Consider the following 16,299-nt stretch of genomic DNA (forward strand, 5'->3'; position numbering starts at 1 on the left):
AGTCAAAGGGAGACAAGACACAATACATTTTTGCTCAATTTCAGACACAAAAATTTAAACATTGTCCTTGGACTATAAAAAAACCCACATAAGTAAAATTAAAACATGGAACACAATTTACTGAAGACTCACTAAATCAAAAGGTATTTAGACATCCAATTCAGCCTTGGCAGTGGGGCATGCTGGCATAGACCTTTAATCCTAGTTACTGCAGGGGAAGCCAAAGGATTGCTACAAAGTAAAGGCTAGCCTAGACTTCATACAAAATTCCAGGTAGTTGTGGTTATACAGGGAAACCCTGTCCCCAACAAAACAGAACAAAACACAAAACAATCCACAGTAAAATAAGGAAAAAATAATATGCCTCCGTTGGTTCGGTAGTCCACTCGGAGTTCTTGGAATGTGGGGCCAGGGGAATTGCAGTAAGTCTGAATTTCAAAGTCAGTTACTTATAGGCCAACCTGGTCTACAGAGTGAGACTCTCTGACACAAAACAAAACAAGACAAAACCAATCTAAACAAGACTAAACAAAACAAAATAAAAACAACAACAACAAAAAGCCGAAAACAGGAAGTAGTGAAGGGACTGGAGATGTGATTGAGTTAGAGCATATACAGGGACCTGGGTTTCATCCCCAGTACCAAGACACAGGTGTAAGCATGAGTGTATATGCATGCCTATGCATAAACACACACACACACACACACACACACACACACACACGCCCATATAACATTCACAATTATTTTAAAAATATATTTTCTATGGGTGGCTTTCTTGTAAATATAAAATAGATTTGTAAGCAGCACCGCATGTGGAAATAGCAGTCCTCTTGGCTTCAGGACCTATGGGCAGGTCACAGATTTCAGGGCTGTGAGTGAGAACAACAGAAGACAGTGGGCTTAGAAACAGCCTGAGGAGGCCGGAAGAGAGAGGGGAGGGGGCGGGAAGAGTATGGTAAGGTGAGATGTGGGAATGTGGTAAGATCGACTAGCCATGGAGGGAGTGATGGGAAAAAAAGTGACAGTGTAAAACCTAAGTTTTGATAGGATCCCCACACTTGAAATTGCATCATTCATTAGGGAGCCAGTTAGGGGTGAAGCATTCTAACTTTTAAAAATACTTTCTGGCATTCACATCTTTCACTTCCTACAATAACAGAATCATTTTAGGCTATTGGCATTCCTTTCTCATTCAGTAAATGAATAATGGCATTTATACAAGTCTGTGTGTTTCTCCCCATATGATGTCACTCAGATTGTAGACCTGGGTGTATTTCCCTCAATACTGGATATGCTGTGACACCTATAATGATTTTGTTCTCCTGAGGACTTCCCTAACTCTTCACACACACACACACACACACACACACACACACACACACACACACACACACACACACTGCATGCTAAGCCTGCCGTTGCGTATAACCTCTTATCGTGTTTTCCTCATACATCTCCTACTTGCTATTCAAAGACACCAAAACTACTATAAAACCACTAAAACCACAAGCATTCTATTATCAAGCAAAACAGTGATTGATGAGCAAAACCATTAGGATCGGGCTATGCATCCATTAGTCGAAGCATCTATTTGTGTGCCAAATACATATTGGGAAATTTCATGCATTTGCAGTGTCTAACGCGGAATCTCTTGGAAGCCCACTTTCATATGTCCATTTAAGTCACCAAGCATAAGTCTCAGCTTGTAGCATGTGAACAATACAGAATGCTTGCACATTTGATACCTTGCCCTACTTCTATAAATACATCTGTCAGAGGGAGACCAAGTTACTGGAGACACTTTCAGCTGAGTGTCACTGTGAAGCCCAAGGGACTTGGGTGATGGGATAGAAAGCTACATTTGAAAATGTTTGGACTTTCCACTGTGGATTTAGGGCATTTCTTCCTCTGTACACATCCCAGCTGCTGAATAGTTTACATACAGAACTTACTTTTGCTGTCTCCTTAACTCAAACAGCAATTAACTTATGTATCTTTTAAGTTAATATAGCCTTAGTTTTTTTTTTCCTTTGTCCCATATAAGGATTTTGTATATTCTATTATGTCTATTAGAAACACAAACCACTTGTATCCAAAGGCCTTCTCTTACATATTTTGATATATGACTCTTCCATACTATGCAGCTAATTAATTTGTAATGGGAAATAACCATGTTTTGTTTGAGAGTTCATATATGATGCCCACAATATATTTGTTAGTGTGAAAGATATACATTAGAAATAATATAATTTTTATACTGTGCTTTTATTATTTGCATGTAAGGTTATGCATACAGAGGTACATAAATATATTCATGCAAATCGATTCCACTTTTTCAATAACAAATTACTATATTCAACATGGGTGTTAAATAAAAGAAATAAAAAGGAAAGGACATGACTTCTAGGTATGTTGGAGGAAATGCTTTATTATGGTTATATGGGAGACCATATGGGGAGAAGGGGAGAGAGAAGATACAGAGAGAAACCAGGTACAGCAGCCAGGAGGCCAAAGATACGAGAAAGAGGTAGGAGACCAAAGTGTCTGGATTATATAGATAATAGCAACTGAGGGAAGGGCAGCCCAGCCCCTGGTCTAGAAAGTTCAGGGTAGAAGATGCGGTTATGCTGTGATCCACACCCACTAACAAGTAGGGGCTGAGGGATACCTGGAGAACCAGCTGGCCAAGACACGCTTTGATTATTTTTAAATTAGTACCTCAGCTGTTTGTCCTGGGATTGAAACTTAACAGATGCTAATTCTAAATTCTTAGGAGGCAATGTTGTCATACCCGTGTGTGTAAAGAACATTGCTACCAGAAAGAAGCAATAACTTTCACTAATGTATTATCCTTTCATTAATAAATAGTAGTGATTAGAAATTAAAGTCTCCGTTGAATTATAAACTGTATGCTGCTTCCTCGTGAAGGAAACCAACTAATGTTTGTGTAGCTGTCAAATGTGACATGGGTTTCAGCTGTCTTTGAGAAGTCAAAAGAGCAGGGATCGGGTAAGAGATAGAATAGCTGTAGGAGCATGTGTGGGAGCTTGGGGGCTTGCAGGATTCCAGAATAGTCCATTCATTTAGAAGACAAACTATAGACACCAGATGGAGGGTGTTTTGTTCTTGCCTTAAGAGTATGCATTTTGTCCTATGTGCCACAAACTTCAGAGCTCCTAGCTTCTCTTCTTGGCTTGATGTATCATCCTTCACGGCTATTCACTTTTATCTTAATATACATTCTTTGTAGGATAGTGTAAGTTGTATTTCAAACATGTATCAGCAATAGCTCGAGGCAAAAGTTTCTATATAGTCAAGGGATCAAATTCATTAGTTTTTGTGGAGATGCTCAAAACAACTGAGACGAGGAACTAACTTCTAAAACAGAACATTTGCTCAGAGGTCATGCTCAAAGTAAACGGCACGATAGCGGGAATAGAAGCACCAAATGTGTCTTGTGTCTCAACATGTTTTGCCTCTGCCACAAAGAGAATAAAGAGGTGGGAGAAGGGCAGGTGCAAAAGTCAAATTTAGAACTCAGAATGCATGATTACATATGAACATGTACGCTGTTCTTTTGCTAAACAGAAGTGATATTAGTTGATAACCCAGTTCATCTTAGTTGATTAACAAGGGTTCAAATCTTGATAATAAATGTTGGAGACAATTATTGTTCAATATAAATGTTTCCCTCACTGAATTCCACATGTGATTCAAAAGAAGAAGGAATTCTATCACTCTGTGTCACCCCTCGTTAAACCCTTGCAAGGGCTTATTGGTGGTTTATAAACAACCACAGGCATCTTCTTCCATATTAACTAACTAGTAATCTTTGCTGTACTTCAGGCATGAACTCCTTGAAGAAGCTCGTAGAAAAGGATTACCTTTTGCCCAGTGGGATGGACCCACGGTGGTCGCCTGGCTAGAGGTAAGCAAAGCAAGCCAAAGATTTGGCTTAAATCAATCATTGCTACTTTGATTATTTGGAGACAGATAAAGACCAGTTTCGGTAACCACAGCTTTCTTGTATCATCTAACTTCTCATTATGGAAACACATACATATGTATAGACTTGTGACCATTGAGATAGCATGGATTCTTTCTTGCACTGGGATAGGACAAAATATGCAAGGGTGTAAACAGAAGCAGCCCAATAATCTGTACTCTTCATGTGTACTAGAATAGGAGAATAAATAATTACTGCCATGTTTTGAGGGTTTTGAGGAAATATCAGTTCCTGTCCATCATTGTTATCAGAGAAAGAGAAGAATTAAAAACAACTTCCTTTCACACTGGACAAAATGCTTATGAATTATCTGGAATGTTCTTCATTTGTTTATAATTCGTTCCTAAAATGGCTACTGTTCAGCCAGATTTAGAGACTTGTGCACAAGGTGAAAATCAAGACCAGTGTTTCCTCCTTAGTCTAAATCACATAAGCATTCTGGTTACTTTATTAGTTATTAGTAAACTATTAGTTTATTAATTGATGTATTTATTAAATTTTGCTTGATGTAACAAGAATAGCATTCAGTGTTTCCTCTTCACTGCAGTACTGTGGAAAATAAAGCATTCTTTGACCATGATGGAGGACAGCACTCTGCTAGGGAGAGAAAGGCATATTTAACCCCAGGTTACCTCCATGTTGAACACCACTAGTATTGTCTGACCTTTGCATTCCCTTCCCCTAGGTGGTCTAGCCCATCCCCTAGGATAGCTGATGTCAGGAGAAAACACTGAGAATTCTTTCTTGCTTGGCCAAGGCAATAGCATTCATTGAAACAATTTAGGGTTCCAAAGTAAGAACATTATCATCATATCATATTCAGAGATAAGTAAATATCAAATAAGAAAAACTAAAGCTAATTTTTCTTTTGAAATGTTCACTTAGACAGATATGACTTTTTAGGTTTTCTTTTATTCTTGGACTGATTGAAATAAACCTGAGTTTTGCTTTTGTTATATTCTTTCAAAGTAATTAATTATGAAGTTACCTCTTCAAACCTATCATTTAAGTTACTATGTCAAAAACAAACAAACAAACAAACAAACAAACAAAGAACAAAATAACCTGGAGTACTAGAGGAAAGGTTTAAGAAATCACACCTTAGCAATGACAGGGATTCTTTGTTCAGATGAGCTATGGTTTGACAGAGGGTTCATTTTTATTTGGGCAAGGGATAAATTAAAAAAAACAAAAACAAAACAGATTTACAAATACTAAAGTGCTGGGAAATGTCAACCAGGGAAGTCAGAGCTAATTAGACCTATCCTGGGTGCTGAAGTTGCTCCTAATGTGTTTCTTAATGTGACTCAAATCACAAAGCAGAATAAACAAGATGAGCAAGCATGCTGAGACAGTGAATGGGAGCCCTTAACATTTACCTCCCCTCCCTCCTCCTGGTGTGCACAGTCTATAAAGAATGTCCTGTGGGAGGCAGGCTACTCCCCTCCATGCCATTTATCTACATCAAAAGCTCTTCAGTGTCTCATCACAGGTGACATTTGTAACAGTGGATTGGCAACATTTTGTGTAATGTTAACCAGCGTGGAAATTCAAATGTCTCAGAAGATGGCTAGGGAATCATGAGGGATGAGGGAAGATAGAGAGATCTTGAAGAGTTTTAGTTTATTAACCAAGAGAAATGGCCAAATATCTGTAACCTCTAGTGTCTTTGTCAATATAAGGCTAATACCATTTTTACCATTTTACCCTTCTGGAACTCAGTATGGGCCATACAATAACTATATGATACCTTTATATCCTGTGTTTGATCTCAGCCACAACTAAAGCTAAACTGATTCAGATTTGGCATTCTGTTTCTGGTCTCTTTCCCATTATAGATTTATTATGTTGTAGGATATATAGAAATATAGATGACTGCATCATTTAATCTACTTCTGGATTACAAGTTATTCCAAACAAATATAGATTATCTCATGAGTTTTACGGGTTGGATGTAAGTACTTCAGAGGAATTTTGTTTTGGCTAAGGTTCCTGCTTTGATGAAAATCAGAAGATTAGCAATTCAAAAATTTACTACCTAATTGTTGTTTGCAACATATCCTCAGTCTTTATATATCTATCTCTCTAGTTAAAAATAATAACATTTATCTTATGGAATTGTTGACCACAAAGAAATTTCTATTTGTGAAAATAATCTTGAATTCCTAAATTAAATGATGTACTAGTTTTCCTGTTGACACGAGAAATATAACTAACAAAAAAGGCTAAAAGAAAGGAAGGACTTCTTTGGGCTCACATTTGATATTCAATCATTTATAGAAAGAAAGGCAGGGAGGCCAGAACAGACATTAGTGTGACAGTAAGACTGCAAAGCAGCTGGTCCAATCCACCACCAGCCAGGAAGCAGAGAAAGAAAATGCTAATGTTCAACTGACTTACTGGTTTTTATTCATTCCGAAACTGCCTCCCATAGGTGGTTCTACCCACATTCAGGGTAATCTGTCTTGCTCAGTTACACTTTTCTGGTAATTTCTTCACAGACACTCCCAAGGGTGTGTTTCATGGAAAATTCTAAAATCCAGTCAAGTCGTACTGAAGATTCAACCATCACAGATGATGATAACTAAGATTATTCTAAACTCTGCTTTTGTTTGTTTGTTTGTTTGTTTTTTTGTTCTTGTTTTTTTTTTTTTGTTTGTTTGTTTTTTGTTTTTCTTCCAACACAACAGCTCTGGTTGGGAATGCCTGCTTGGTATGTGGCGGCATGCAGAGCCAATGTGAAAAGTGGTGCCATCATGTCTGCACTGTCGGACACTGAAATCCAAAGGGAGATTGGAATCAGCAACCCCCTGCATCGCTTGAAGCTCAGACTGGCCATCCAGGAGATGGTTTCCCTCACGAGTCCTTCAGCTCCTCCGACATCACGCACTGTGAGTCCCTGTGCACCCCTCCTTGCCCGGAGGTTGACATCATAGCAGCCTAAACGCAGAGAGCACAACGTGACAGCTCTCATTTTGGTGTCAGCGAGAGTTATTGTAAAGAGATACAGCTTGCTCTTATTAACCTCGCTGCTGCTCCTTTGGATAGGTTTTCAATCGAAGAACTCTGATTTCCATCAGACTTGAAAGCTGCAATGAAGATGGACTTAGGAGCTAGCGTTTAAAGGAGGATTTACACTCTCCTCCCAAGCTGAAAGATCTCAAAGCTTTCTACTTCTAGGAATCTCCTTTTCCTTTTATTGAAGTCTGGCATCTGCTTGGGATTATTCCTAAGCAACACAGGTTTCTGAGGGATGCACTGTTTAATATATTACGTGTAGAGAATTTCCTTTTAAAAACTGTATATGATTTGATGTTTTATAAATACAAATTGGAATGCTACTCTACAAAATTTGCCCCATTTGTAATTCCTTTTATAATGGTATCCATAATCTATAAGTATAAAATGATACACTGAAAAAAGGCATTCCTAACAAGTATATAATCATCAAGAAGTACTCTCAAATGATATTTTATTCTACTATTTAATAAGCTCTTGCGGATAGATGTGTTATCCCTTGTGTTAACTAGATTTCTTCAGCCCCCATCTTATACAACATAAGGAAATATGAGAGAATAAAATAAAATTGATGGGGGAAAGTGGTATTGCTTTATTGCAGCTTTCAGGCACAAAACAGACTTGAGTGTGTTTTTAAGATGGCCTTAGGTTCTATCTTATTTACCTACACACTCCCAGTATACTTGATTCTAAAGGCAGAGCATGGTAATGAAGTGTGATCCTAATTAGTCTCATCAATAAAATCCCAGAGTCAAGTAGAAAGATCGGAGAAGCAAAGGAGCACCGACTAGAGAGACTTCTTAGCTCTGCCGAATCCTAAAACTGAATGGCCGAGCTCCTGTCTCCTGCCTTATACTCCTCTCTCTGCCCAGCCTTATCACATCCTGTCTCCACCTCCCTAGTGTTGGGATTAAAGGTGTGTGCCACCACTGCCTGGCCTCTGTGGTTAACTAGTGGCTAGCACTGCCGTCTAACCTTCAGGAAAGCTTTATTTGTTAGAGCACAAACAAAATATCACCACATGGTAAGGTTTCAAAGACTTATTCTATAATTATATTTTAGTTATTTCCTCAATACAGTGTAAGAAATATATAAGTAATTTCTACTACAATGTTATTTTAAATAGATAAGAATGTACTCTGCTAATAGCTAATACAATCCAGCTAAAGGTAACTTAGAATATACTTATGGTAATATTTGAGGTCATTAAAATAGTTAGTACTTTAAGCCAAATTCAGACTTGGAGATTTTTATGAGTGTTTACAACAGAGGAAATAGCATTGTAACTTGCTTATAGAGAATTCTCTTCTCCCAAAAGTAAATGCAATAAGAAACATTTTATATTTTCAAATCCTGCAAAAATCAGAACAGACTTCCAACTTCCCGGTTTAAAAAATAGGATATACTGTCTCATTTCTTAAAGTTAGAAAGTCAAATCCCTTTCCTAGTGGAAAATGTTTTGGAAAAAGAACATTTTCCCCTGGGATGTTTACCCTGAAGCAAGTTAAATTAGAGATTAAAAATAAAACTACACTGAGTTGTCTTAAAAGCAGATGAAAATGAGGAATGCAAGAGATCCTTAGAATCTAGCTGCAGGTTAGTTATTTTGTTGTTTCCCTCAGAACATTTTTCCTACTTGAAGGTCACGAGACCTCCCCAACACACCTTTCACTTAATGTTCTCTATAAAGCTTTCTGTAAAATACTCTAAAACCTTGGTTTCTTTCCTACCGTGCATTAACATTTTGTGTACACTTAAAGGTCTTTGTAAAAATATTTCTTTTCTTAACGCCTCATCTTTGACTAGACCAAACAAGAATAATACCAATGTTTGCTCCAGGCTTTAAAATTATCATCAAGTATATTGCAATTATTCTAAACATAACCTAAAACATAACCATTGCAGAGCTGAACGGCGTTTCAGTGGATAAAGTTCTGGCCATGTGAGCTTGAGCAAAGAACCTTAGATTCCCAGGGAAAATACCAACACTGGGTGAGATTTTGGTACACCTGTAAGCCCTATACTGGGATCAAAGATCGGAGGGAAGGAGGGAAGCTATCTGAACCTCTGAGTTCATAGTTTGGCAAGAGACCCTACCTCAATTAAGTGGAATACCATCAAGAGACACACCTAAAGACAAATATGGCTTCTATTTGCACATCTATATAAATATGTGCACCACTACATAATACAAGCATGCATACACGTGCACGTGCGCGTGCGCACACACACACATAGTTATTGCATAGGACATGCTTCCCAGGTATACAGAGGATGTAAACTATACATGGCTCTGAGTTCCCAAAAACAAAACAAAAAAAAAAATACAGTAAGGAAGACATGAATAGTAAGTGCAGTGTTTAATTCCTACATGTGAAACAGAAGCAGAATATGAAAAATAATAATCTTTTTAATGCTAAATCTTACTGGAAAAATTAGTACTAACTTTTCGTTAAATTTTTAATAGGGACTTGTTTGTCATTTTCTCTTATTATAATACACATTGCTTTGTGATTCCCCTTCAAAATTAGTAATATGGCATAAATATATTCTTCAAGTATTAAAATATAAATTAATACTTTCATCTCTTCATTTTAGAAATGACATAAAATATAAACATCACTACCACTAAACATTTAGTAATTTTAGTATGTGTAAAATATGTACATATATTACTGCACAAAATGTGTGTATGTCCTCAGCAATATTTAATTACATATGGACAATTTATTTTCTTCACACCATGAAGTGGCAGATTGTGTTGCCATTCGTCCTGCCTTACCCACCAGTTATCTTGTTGCTCATGCTTAAACTTTTTAAAGTCCTGGTAAACTTAATGGTTTAGCATTTTCCAGTAGTTGTGGGAGCATTTCAGAAACTCTTCTGTGTTTCTGTTGAATTAAAGGGCGGGTTGCCTTTCTACTAATGGTTTACAGTTCTTTCATCATAGGGCTTGTATTGTATGCTTTAAGTAATCCACTGCTGCAAAATGCACATGGTAGGCACAATTGTGTTTCTTTTAAAATCACTCTTCTGCATTTACTTTCTACCTTATACTCCATCTTCGTGAAAGCATTCACCCATTTATAATGCAAATGCCATTTGCTTTTATAAAACAAAACTCTCGCATAAAAATTGTATTCTAAGCTAAACCAGGAGCTAGGGAGAGAGTAATCCAAATCACTGACATATGGGTTTGGTTGAATAAAAAGTAGGTAATATGGAGGTGAGGCACACGACATTGTCTTCCACATGCATTTGTACAGACCTACATGCTGCCTGCACACAGATGTGCCCACAAACAGACACATCATTTTAAGATATTTGCAGAATTTCTTTCCTGTAAGTGATCTGCCTGCATGTATGCCAGCTGGCCAGAAGAGGGCACCAAATCCCATTAGGAATGGTTGTGAGCAACCATGTGGTTGCTGGGAATTGAACATAGGACCTCTGGAAGAGCAGCCAGTGCTCTTAATCTCTGAACCATCTCTCCAACCCCCATTCTAGAAGATTTGATTAGTTCATTTTAAGTTGCTTTACTTTGTAATTCACCTATAAAGTGAACAATACATCAAGCTGATAACAAAATTTACTTTGAGCAAGATGAGATGTAGAAATATTCTGAGATCTGGCTGGTTGACTTCTTATAATTTTGAAAGCCGGAGTATTAATTATTTATCCTGATTCACTCGTATGAGTTATTCTTTAAGATAATGAAATATTTATTTTGCTGCCATAGCTTTTTCCTGGATGACTTAATTAGGTAAGGACTAGAATTGGTAACAACCTTTAAGAAATTCCTACCCAACTCTCACTTAGTAATAGTTTGTAAGTATTCTATCCCTTCCTCTCCTAAAGGGGGAAATAAGCCAAGGAGAGCATGGAGTTTAAGGAGGCATGCCTCATCAGGTACCAAACGTGCCTCCCCATAACTCTGAAAATGAACATTTCCTTAAATTTAGCATCATGGGATATCTTTACCTCCTCATCTTAGTCTGTTCTTGTGTTGTGATTTAAACTTTTACTATTTTTCCAGGATGAAGTACGTACTTTTAGTTCTTCCTCAGACACAAAGAATTTGATGGCTCATTGTTTTGCCATCATTCCAGGGCAATTACTGAGAAGTGGCAATACAAGAATTCAAATTTCCAGCACAGTAACCTGGAATGCACTAGGGCTTGGGATCCTTTTGTTTTGTTTACTTTTTTGTTTGTTTGGTTTGTTTTGTTTTGTTTTTCCAGACAGGGTTTCTCTTTAGTGATTTGGAGCCTGTCCTGGAACTCGCTCTTGCTCTTTAGACCAGGCAGGCCTGGAACTAACAGAGATCTGCCTGCCTCTGCCTCCTTCCTGAGTGCTGGGACTAAGGCATGCACCACCAATGTCCACCATGCACGTAGCATATCATTAGTCCCCTGCTAGATGACACCATCCACTAATAAGGCTTGCTGCTGTAATGTTTTACTCTTTTGGCTCCCAAGTAAATCATACACAGAGGCTTATTAGTTATGAGTGCCCAGCCTTAGCTTGGCTTGTTTCTAGCCAGCTTTCTTATCTTAAATTAACCCTTATACCTTTGTCCTCTGGGTTTTTATGTTTATTACTTCTGTATGTCTTATTTTCCTCCATTCTCCATGATTGTCTAGGTGGCTGGATGGCTGTCCCCTGATATCCTCCTCCTGTTCTTTGTTTTTTGCCTCTATTTTATCCTCTCTGCCTTCCAGCCTCACCTCTCCTTGCTCCTTGCCTGGGTTTTAACTGTTCAGCTCTTTATTAGGCCCATCAGGTGTTTTAGACAGGCACAGTAAGCCAGCTTCACAGAGTTAAACAAATGCAGCGTAAACAAAAGTCACACACCTGAAACTAATATTCCTCAACAAAAGATCACCTATATTTAGGAACTGAGCATTAACTGCTGTGATAGTAAGCTTCTCAGAAAGCCCCAGCTTCTTTGATATTTGTCCTTATTCTTGTTCAAACCAGTATTGGTATGTTCTTCGGTCTTGTTTTCAAGGCCCAAGATTCTTTCGGTTGTTCGTAACCTCCTAGATGAGCTGTCCTGCTCCTCTCTGAAGACTTGAACCACTAACTGACACTTACATGAGAACTGTATCCTCTAAAGCTACTGGGAAGAAAGTAAATTGGTTAATTTGCTTACAGGATATAGAGTAAATTATCTGAATAAACCCATTAAAACCTCAGCTATTCTGGAATGGTAGTCCATGCATTTAATGGACTCAGGAGACAGAGGCAGGTGAGCTCTGTGAGTTCAAGGACAGCCTAGAATACTTAGAGTGAGATAATGTCAACAAACAAACACCAAAAGCCCAAGCGCCAACCACCCTTTACCTGAGTGGACTGTAGAAAAGCTATTTCATGGTTTATTTCACAAAATTATAACCCCCTCAAATGGTCTACAAAAATATATATCATGGGCTGGAGAGATGTATCAGTGTTTAAGTGTGCTCACTGTGTAATCAGGAGTTCAAGTATCATGATCCAAGCACTCACATTTGAACCAGGAATCCTACACATGTTTAACCTCTTCCCACGGTCACGGAGGGGAGAATCATGGGAACTTGCTTACCTCCAACCATGCCAAGAAGGCTCAAGCCTCATGTTCAGGGAAGTCGTGTGCCTCACAGTATCCGGACACAAAGGAATGGAGAAAGATAACCAGCACCTTCATCTTACACTTGCCCACCTGTGTAGACACTGAAAATATGGGCCTACACTGCACTCACACACACTCCATCTCATACACACAAGAGAAAACAAGAAAAACACATTTTAGAAAAGGAAACCTTCACGTGAAATGGAACTTCTTAACGTGCAGCTCCTGAAAGCTTGGCCATCACATCACATGTTCACAAATTGCCTGGAATTATGCTTATTTTGTAAGTGAAGATTATTACACAAACCATAGCTTCTAGAGTCTTACCAATCTCAGAATACTTTGCATACCTCCCAGTACAGAATTACAGAAAACCTGTGGAACAGTTTTGTTCCACTAAGAGATAATACTGGTCAAAGCCCTTATGGGAAGAGTAATACCATCATTATTTGGAGTCGCAATCAATGGAGAAGCTGCATGTATCAGCATTAATGAGACATTCAATGTTATGAGTGTCTCTTGTATTGAAAATCTGTTTCATAAGTGTATGTTTCATTTTCATAGGGAAAATTGCCTATATCTAAATTCTGAAACAGTTAAGTGTATTACGATATTTAGCCCTCTTAACATTCCTGATTTATAATTGTGAACCTTCCCTATACAAATCTTTGTTATAGAATTGTGCTTGTGCATATTATTAAATAGAATATACATAGGAGAATAGCATGTATGATTCACTAATACACAATTTATGAGACTTCTTTCATCTGAAACAACACTCATTTTATATCCCATGTAATTGCTTCTAAAATCATGTCAAAATACATTGTTCATTATTCATAATTAAAGTCAAACATAATATTAGGTGAAGTGTAGAAAATCCCTGGAGTACCTTGTGATATGTGTATATTGCCTTTGCTGTTCCTTCCAAAACAATAAACTAGCAAGTTTCATGACATGAAGAACTTGGCATATAGATTTCCTGGAAAAAAAATGTGAAATTTGATGTGTAGTGGAAGGAACCTTAAATAATATTATGATGTTATGGTAGTTTTTCCCCCGCCGGTCTGGTCCCACAGCCACACCAGCCCCAAATAACACACAGAGATGCTGTATTAGATATAATTCTGTTGGCCAGGTACTAGTTTCTTATCGGCTAGCTCTGTCTTAAATATTAAGCCATTTCTATTAGATCTAAGTATTTCCAGGTGGTCTCATCTTACTGGAGAGAGGGCTGGGACCTCTGTTCTTTCAAGTCTCTACATGCTAACTCCTCCCTACTACTTCTGGAATCCTCTTTGTCTCCTAGTCCCACCTATCTTGATTTTCTATTGGCCAACAGTGTTTTATTCATTAACCAATATGAGAAACATATTTACAGAATGACATCTCCCATCATTATGATCCCTATGTTAATAAGTAGATTTTTAATTCAAATTCTTGTTTATTTAGTGTGTCGACCTAATAACAAGATTCTTCGGCTAGAAAAGAGGAACTTCTGAAAAGATTAGGCCACTATAGAGAAAATTCAGTTTTATTCTGTGTTTCTCTGACATGGTATGGACATGGCACTGGGGCAATTGCTTATTATGCACAAACAGGAAAAACATATTACAGTGGTATCTTAGTTACCGTTCAAGTGCTGACAAAGCAAGTTAAAAGAGGAAGGATTTACTCTGTCTTACACTTTCAGAGGGATTAAGGCCACTGTGCTGAGGAAGCCATGTCCACACCCAGGAAGCACATGTACATGAAAGTGAACATGAAGTTCTGGCCACAGTGACTCAGTCTACCAAGGAAGTTCTACCTCCTAAAAATTCCACAACCTTCCTCAAATTTGTCTCTGTTTGGAGAGTAGGCGTTCAAACAAACACACAAGCCCACAGGTGACATTTCACATTGAAACAACCAGCAACGGTGTGATAAGATACAACTGAGTGTTTGGGAATGTGACAGTATTGATGAGGCTGCAAAAACATCATCTTTTACTAAGCCAATGTATCTCAAAATAATGTGTTAAGTCATTTTCCTCTCCAAAAGTGCAGGGAAGAAAACAATCAAATAAAAACAATCAATCAAACAAACCCCTGGCAACGATCACGCTGTTTTCCAAACAGTCTATGGGATCTCCAGCTTTTCTTTGATGGCCAATTTGCTGAATAAGAGCTTGTGAATGAAATTCCCTTGATAAACAACTAATATATTGGGTCACGACATTAGAAATAAAAGAGCACAGTTATATTATTTTATAGTTAGCTTGCCATTTTTTCAAAAATGAACTTGGCGATAGCATTCTCTTGGAACTTGAAGTTTTTACCAAAGCACTTTTTTGTTTAGTAGCCAAAGAACTATTGCAAATATGAGCATCACAGCATGTTCCTGTCCAATTGGTCCCTTGAGTAAATGAAAAAAGGCTTCCAGGCTGTAGACTCACAATGCATGTGTAGAGCTGGAGTGATGTGTGTAAAATGATGTTGACTGACAGAGGTGTCTCCTTTCTCTCTGCCCTGTTCCTCCTCCGTGGATGATACTGGTTCCATTGGGATCCTCTCTAGCCTTCAGGCAATGTCTGGGTGACCCACGAAGAAATGGAAAATCTTGCAGCTCCAGCAAAAACGGTTAGTCTTCAAAGCTCTGTTGAACCCAAACAAAAGTATTTATATGTAGAAAGAAAAAAAATGGCAGAAATCATGCAGTAAAAAACAAAGAAATGGGGTGTGTTATATACTTATATACTTACACAATAATATAACTGATACTTTGGTTATATATTTCCTTTAGTAGGGCTCTTTGACAATTTAAAATGAAATAGTGTTAGATTGTCATGCGCTTTTAATCCTAAGTGTCCATGGGCTATGCTTGTAATATGCCAACAGTAATAATTTAGTAAAACTTAATGACACTGGAAATTATGATAGCTGGTACCTCTTGGTGGTGTTAAGCATGGTCACAGAACTATATGTTACTCAATCGAACATAATCAGTTGTACAAAAGCTTACGTTGAATCTTCACTTTTAATGTAATTACATAGTTTCTTGGGCGAAACCATTCCACATTTAGACCTCTAAGGAAAAAAATTACAATGTTAAATTAATTTTTTTAAGCTCAGTTTGAAATGACTTCAAGGGTTCTAATCACCTGTTTTAAAAATATGACGTTTTACAGAATCCCTTTTCATGGCAAGGATCAAAGTTGGACTTGCCATGTATTTTACCTCTAGCAACTTCATTTTAAAGTACTTTGATTTTCATTAAAAACTTTGATTATCTAGAACGCAATGGTGTAAATGTGACAATGTAAAGTCACATGCTAAATTGCATTTTTAGAGCATACTTTCTTCTGTTTTCTTGGTTGGCTGTTTTGGGGTATGTTTGCTACTAAGCTTTGACAGAAAGATACAGTTATCCACTTCGTTAATTTCTAGACCTCACCTCATTTAGGTCTGTAATCTTTCTGCACTATTATGTAGGAACATATGATTATGTTTGCACTAAATTTGAACATTTATATAAAATAAAAAACATCCAGATCAAATTTTTACAAATCTCATAAACTCCAGTAAGTTTTATGTATATCTAAATGAGAGTTAATTAAAATGTGTGTTCTTTGGGAAATTGAATGGGTCTAAGTATATACATGTCTGCTTCTGTCATGATACTT

At 37.5% G+C, this 16,299-nt stretch overlaps 1 protein-coding gene across 1 annotated transcript in view; it reads left to right on the top strand.

Annotated features, from left to right (window-relative positions):
• The window catches only part of Ppfia2 (PTPRF interacting protein alpha 2), a 372,354-nt gene that overhangs the window by 333,727 nt on the left and 22,328 nt on the right, over positions 1–16,299 (top strand). The window contains exons 23-25 of the mRNA XM_051206391.1: positions 3,850–3,931; positions 6,700–6,900; positions 15,194–15,256. Of these exons, the coding sequence (XP_051062348.1) occupies positions 3,850–3,931; positions 6,700–6,900; positions 15,194–15,256 (346 nt within the window). The remainder of the gene's footprint in view (positions 1–3,849; positions 3,932–6,699; positions 6,901–15,193; positions 15,257–16,299) is intronic.

The sequence above is a fragment of the Phodopus roborovskii genome, unplaced genomic scaffold, assembly GCF_943737965.1.
Source record: "Phodopus roborovskii unplaced genomic scaffold, PHOROB, whole genome shotgun sequence".
In the NCBI taxonomy this organism is placed as follows: domain Eukaryota; kingdom Metazoa; phylum Chordata; class Mammalia; order Rodentia; family Cricetidae; genus Phodopus; species Phodopus roborovskii.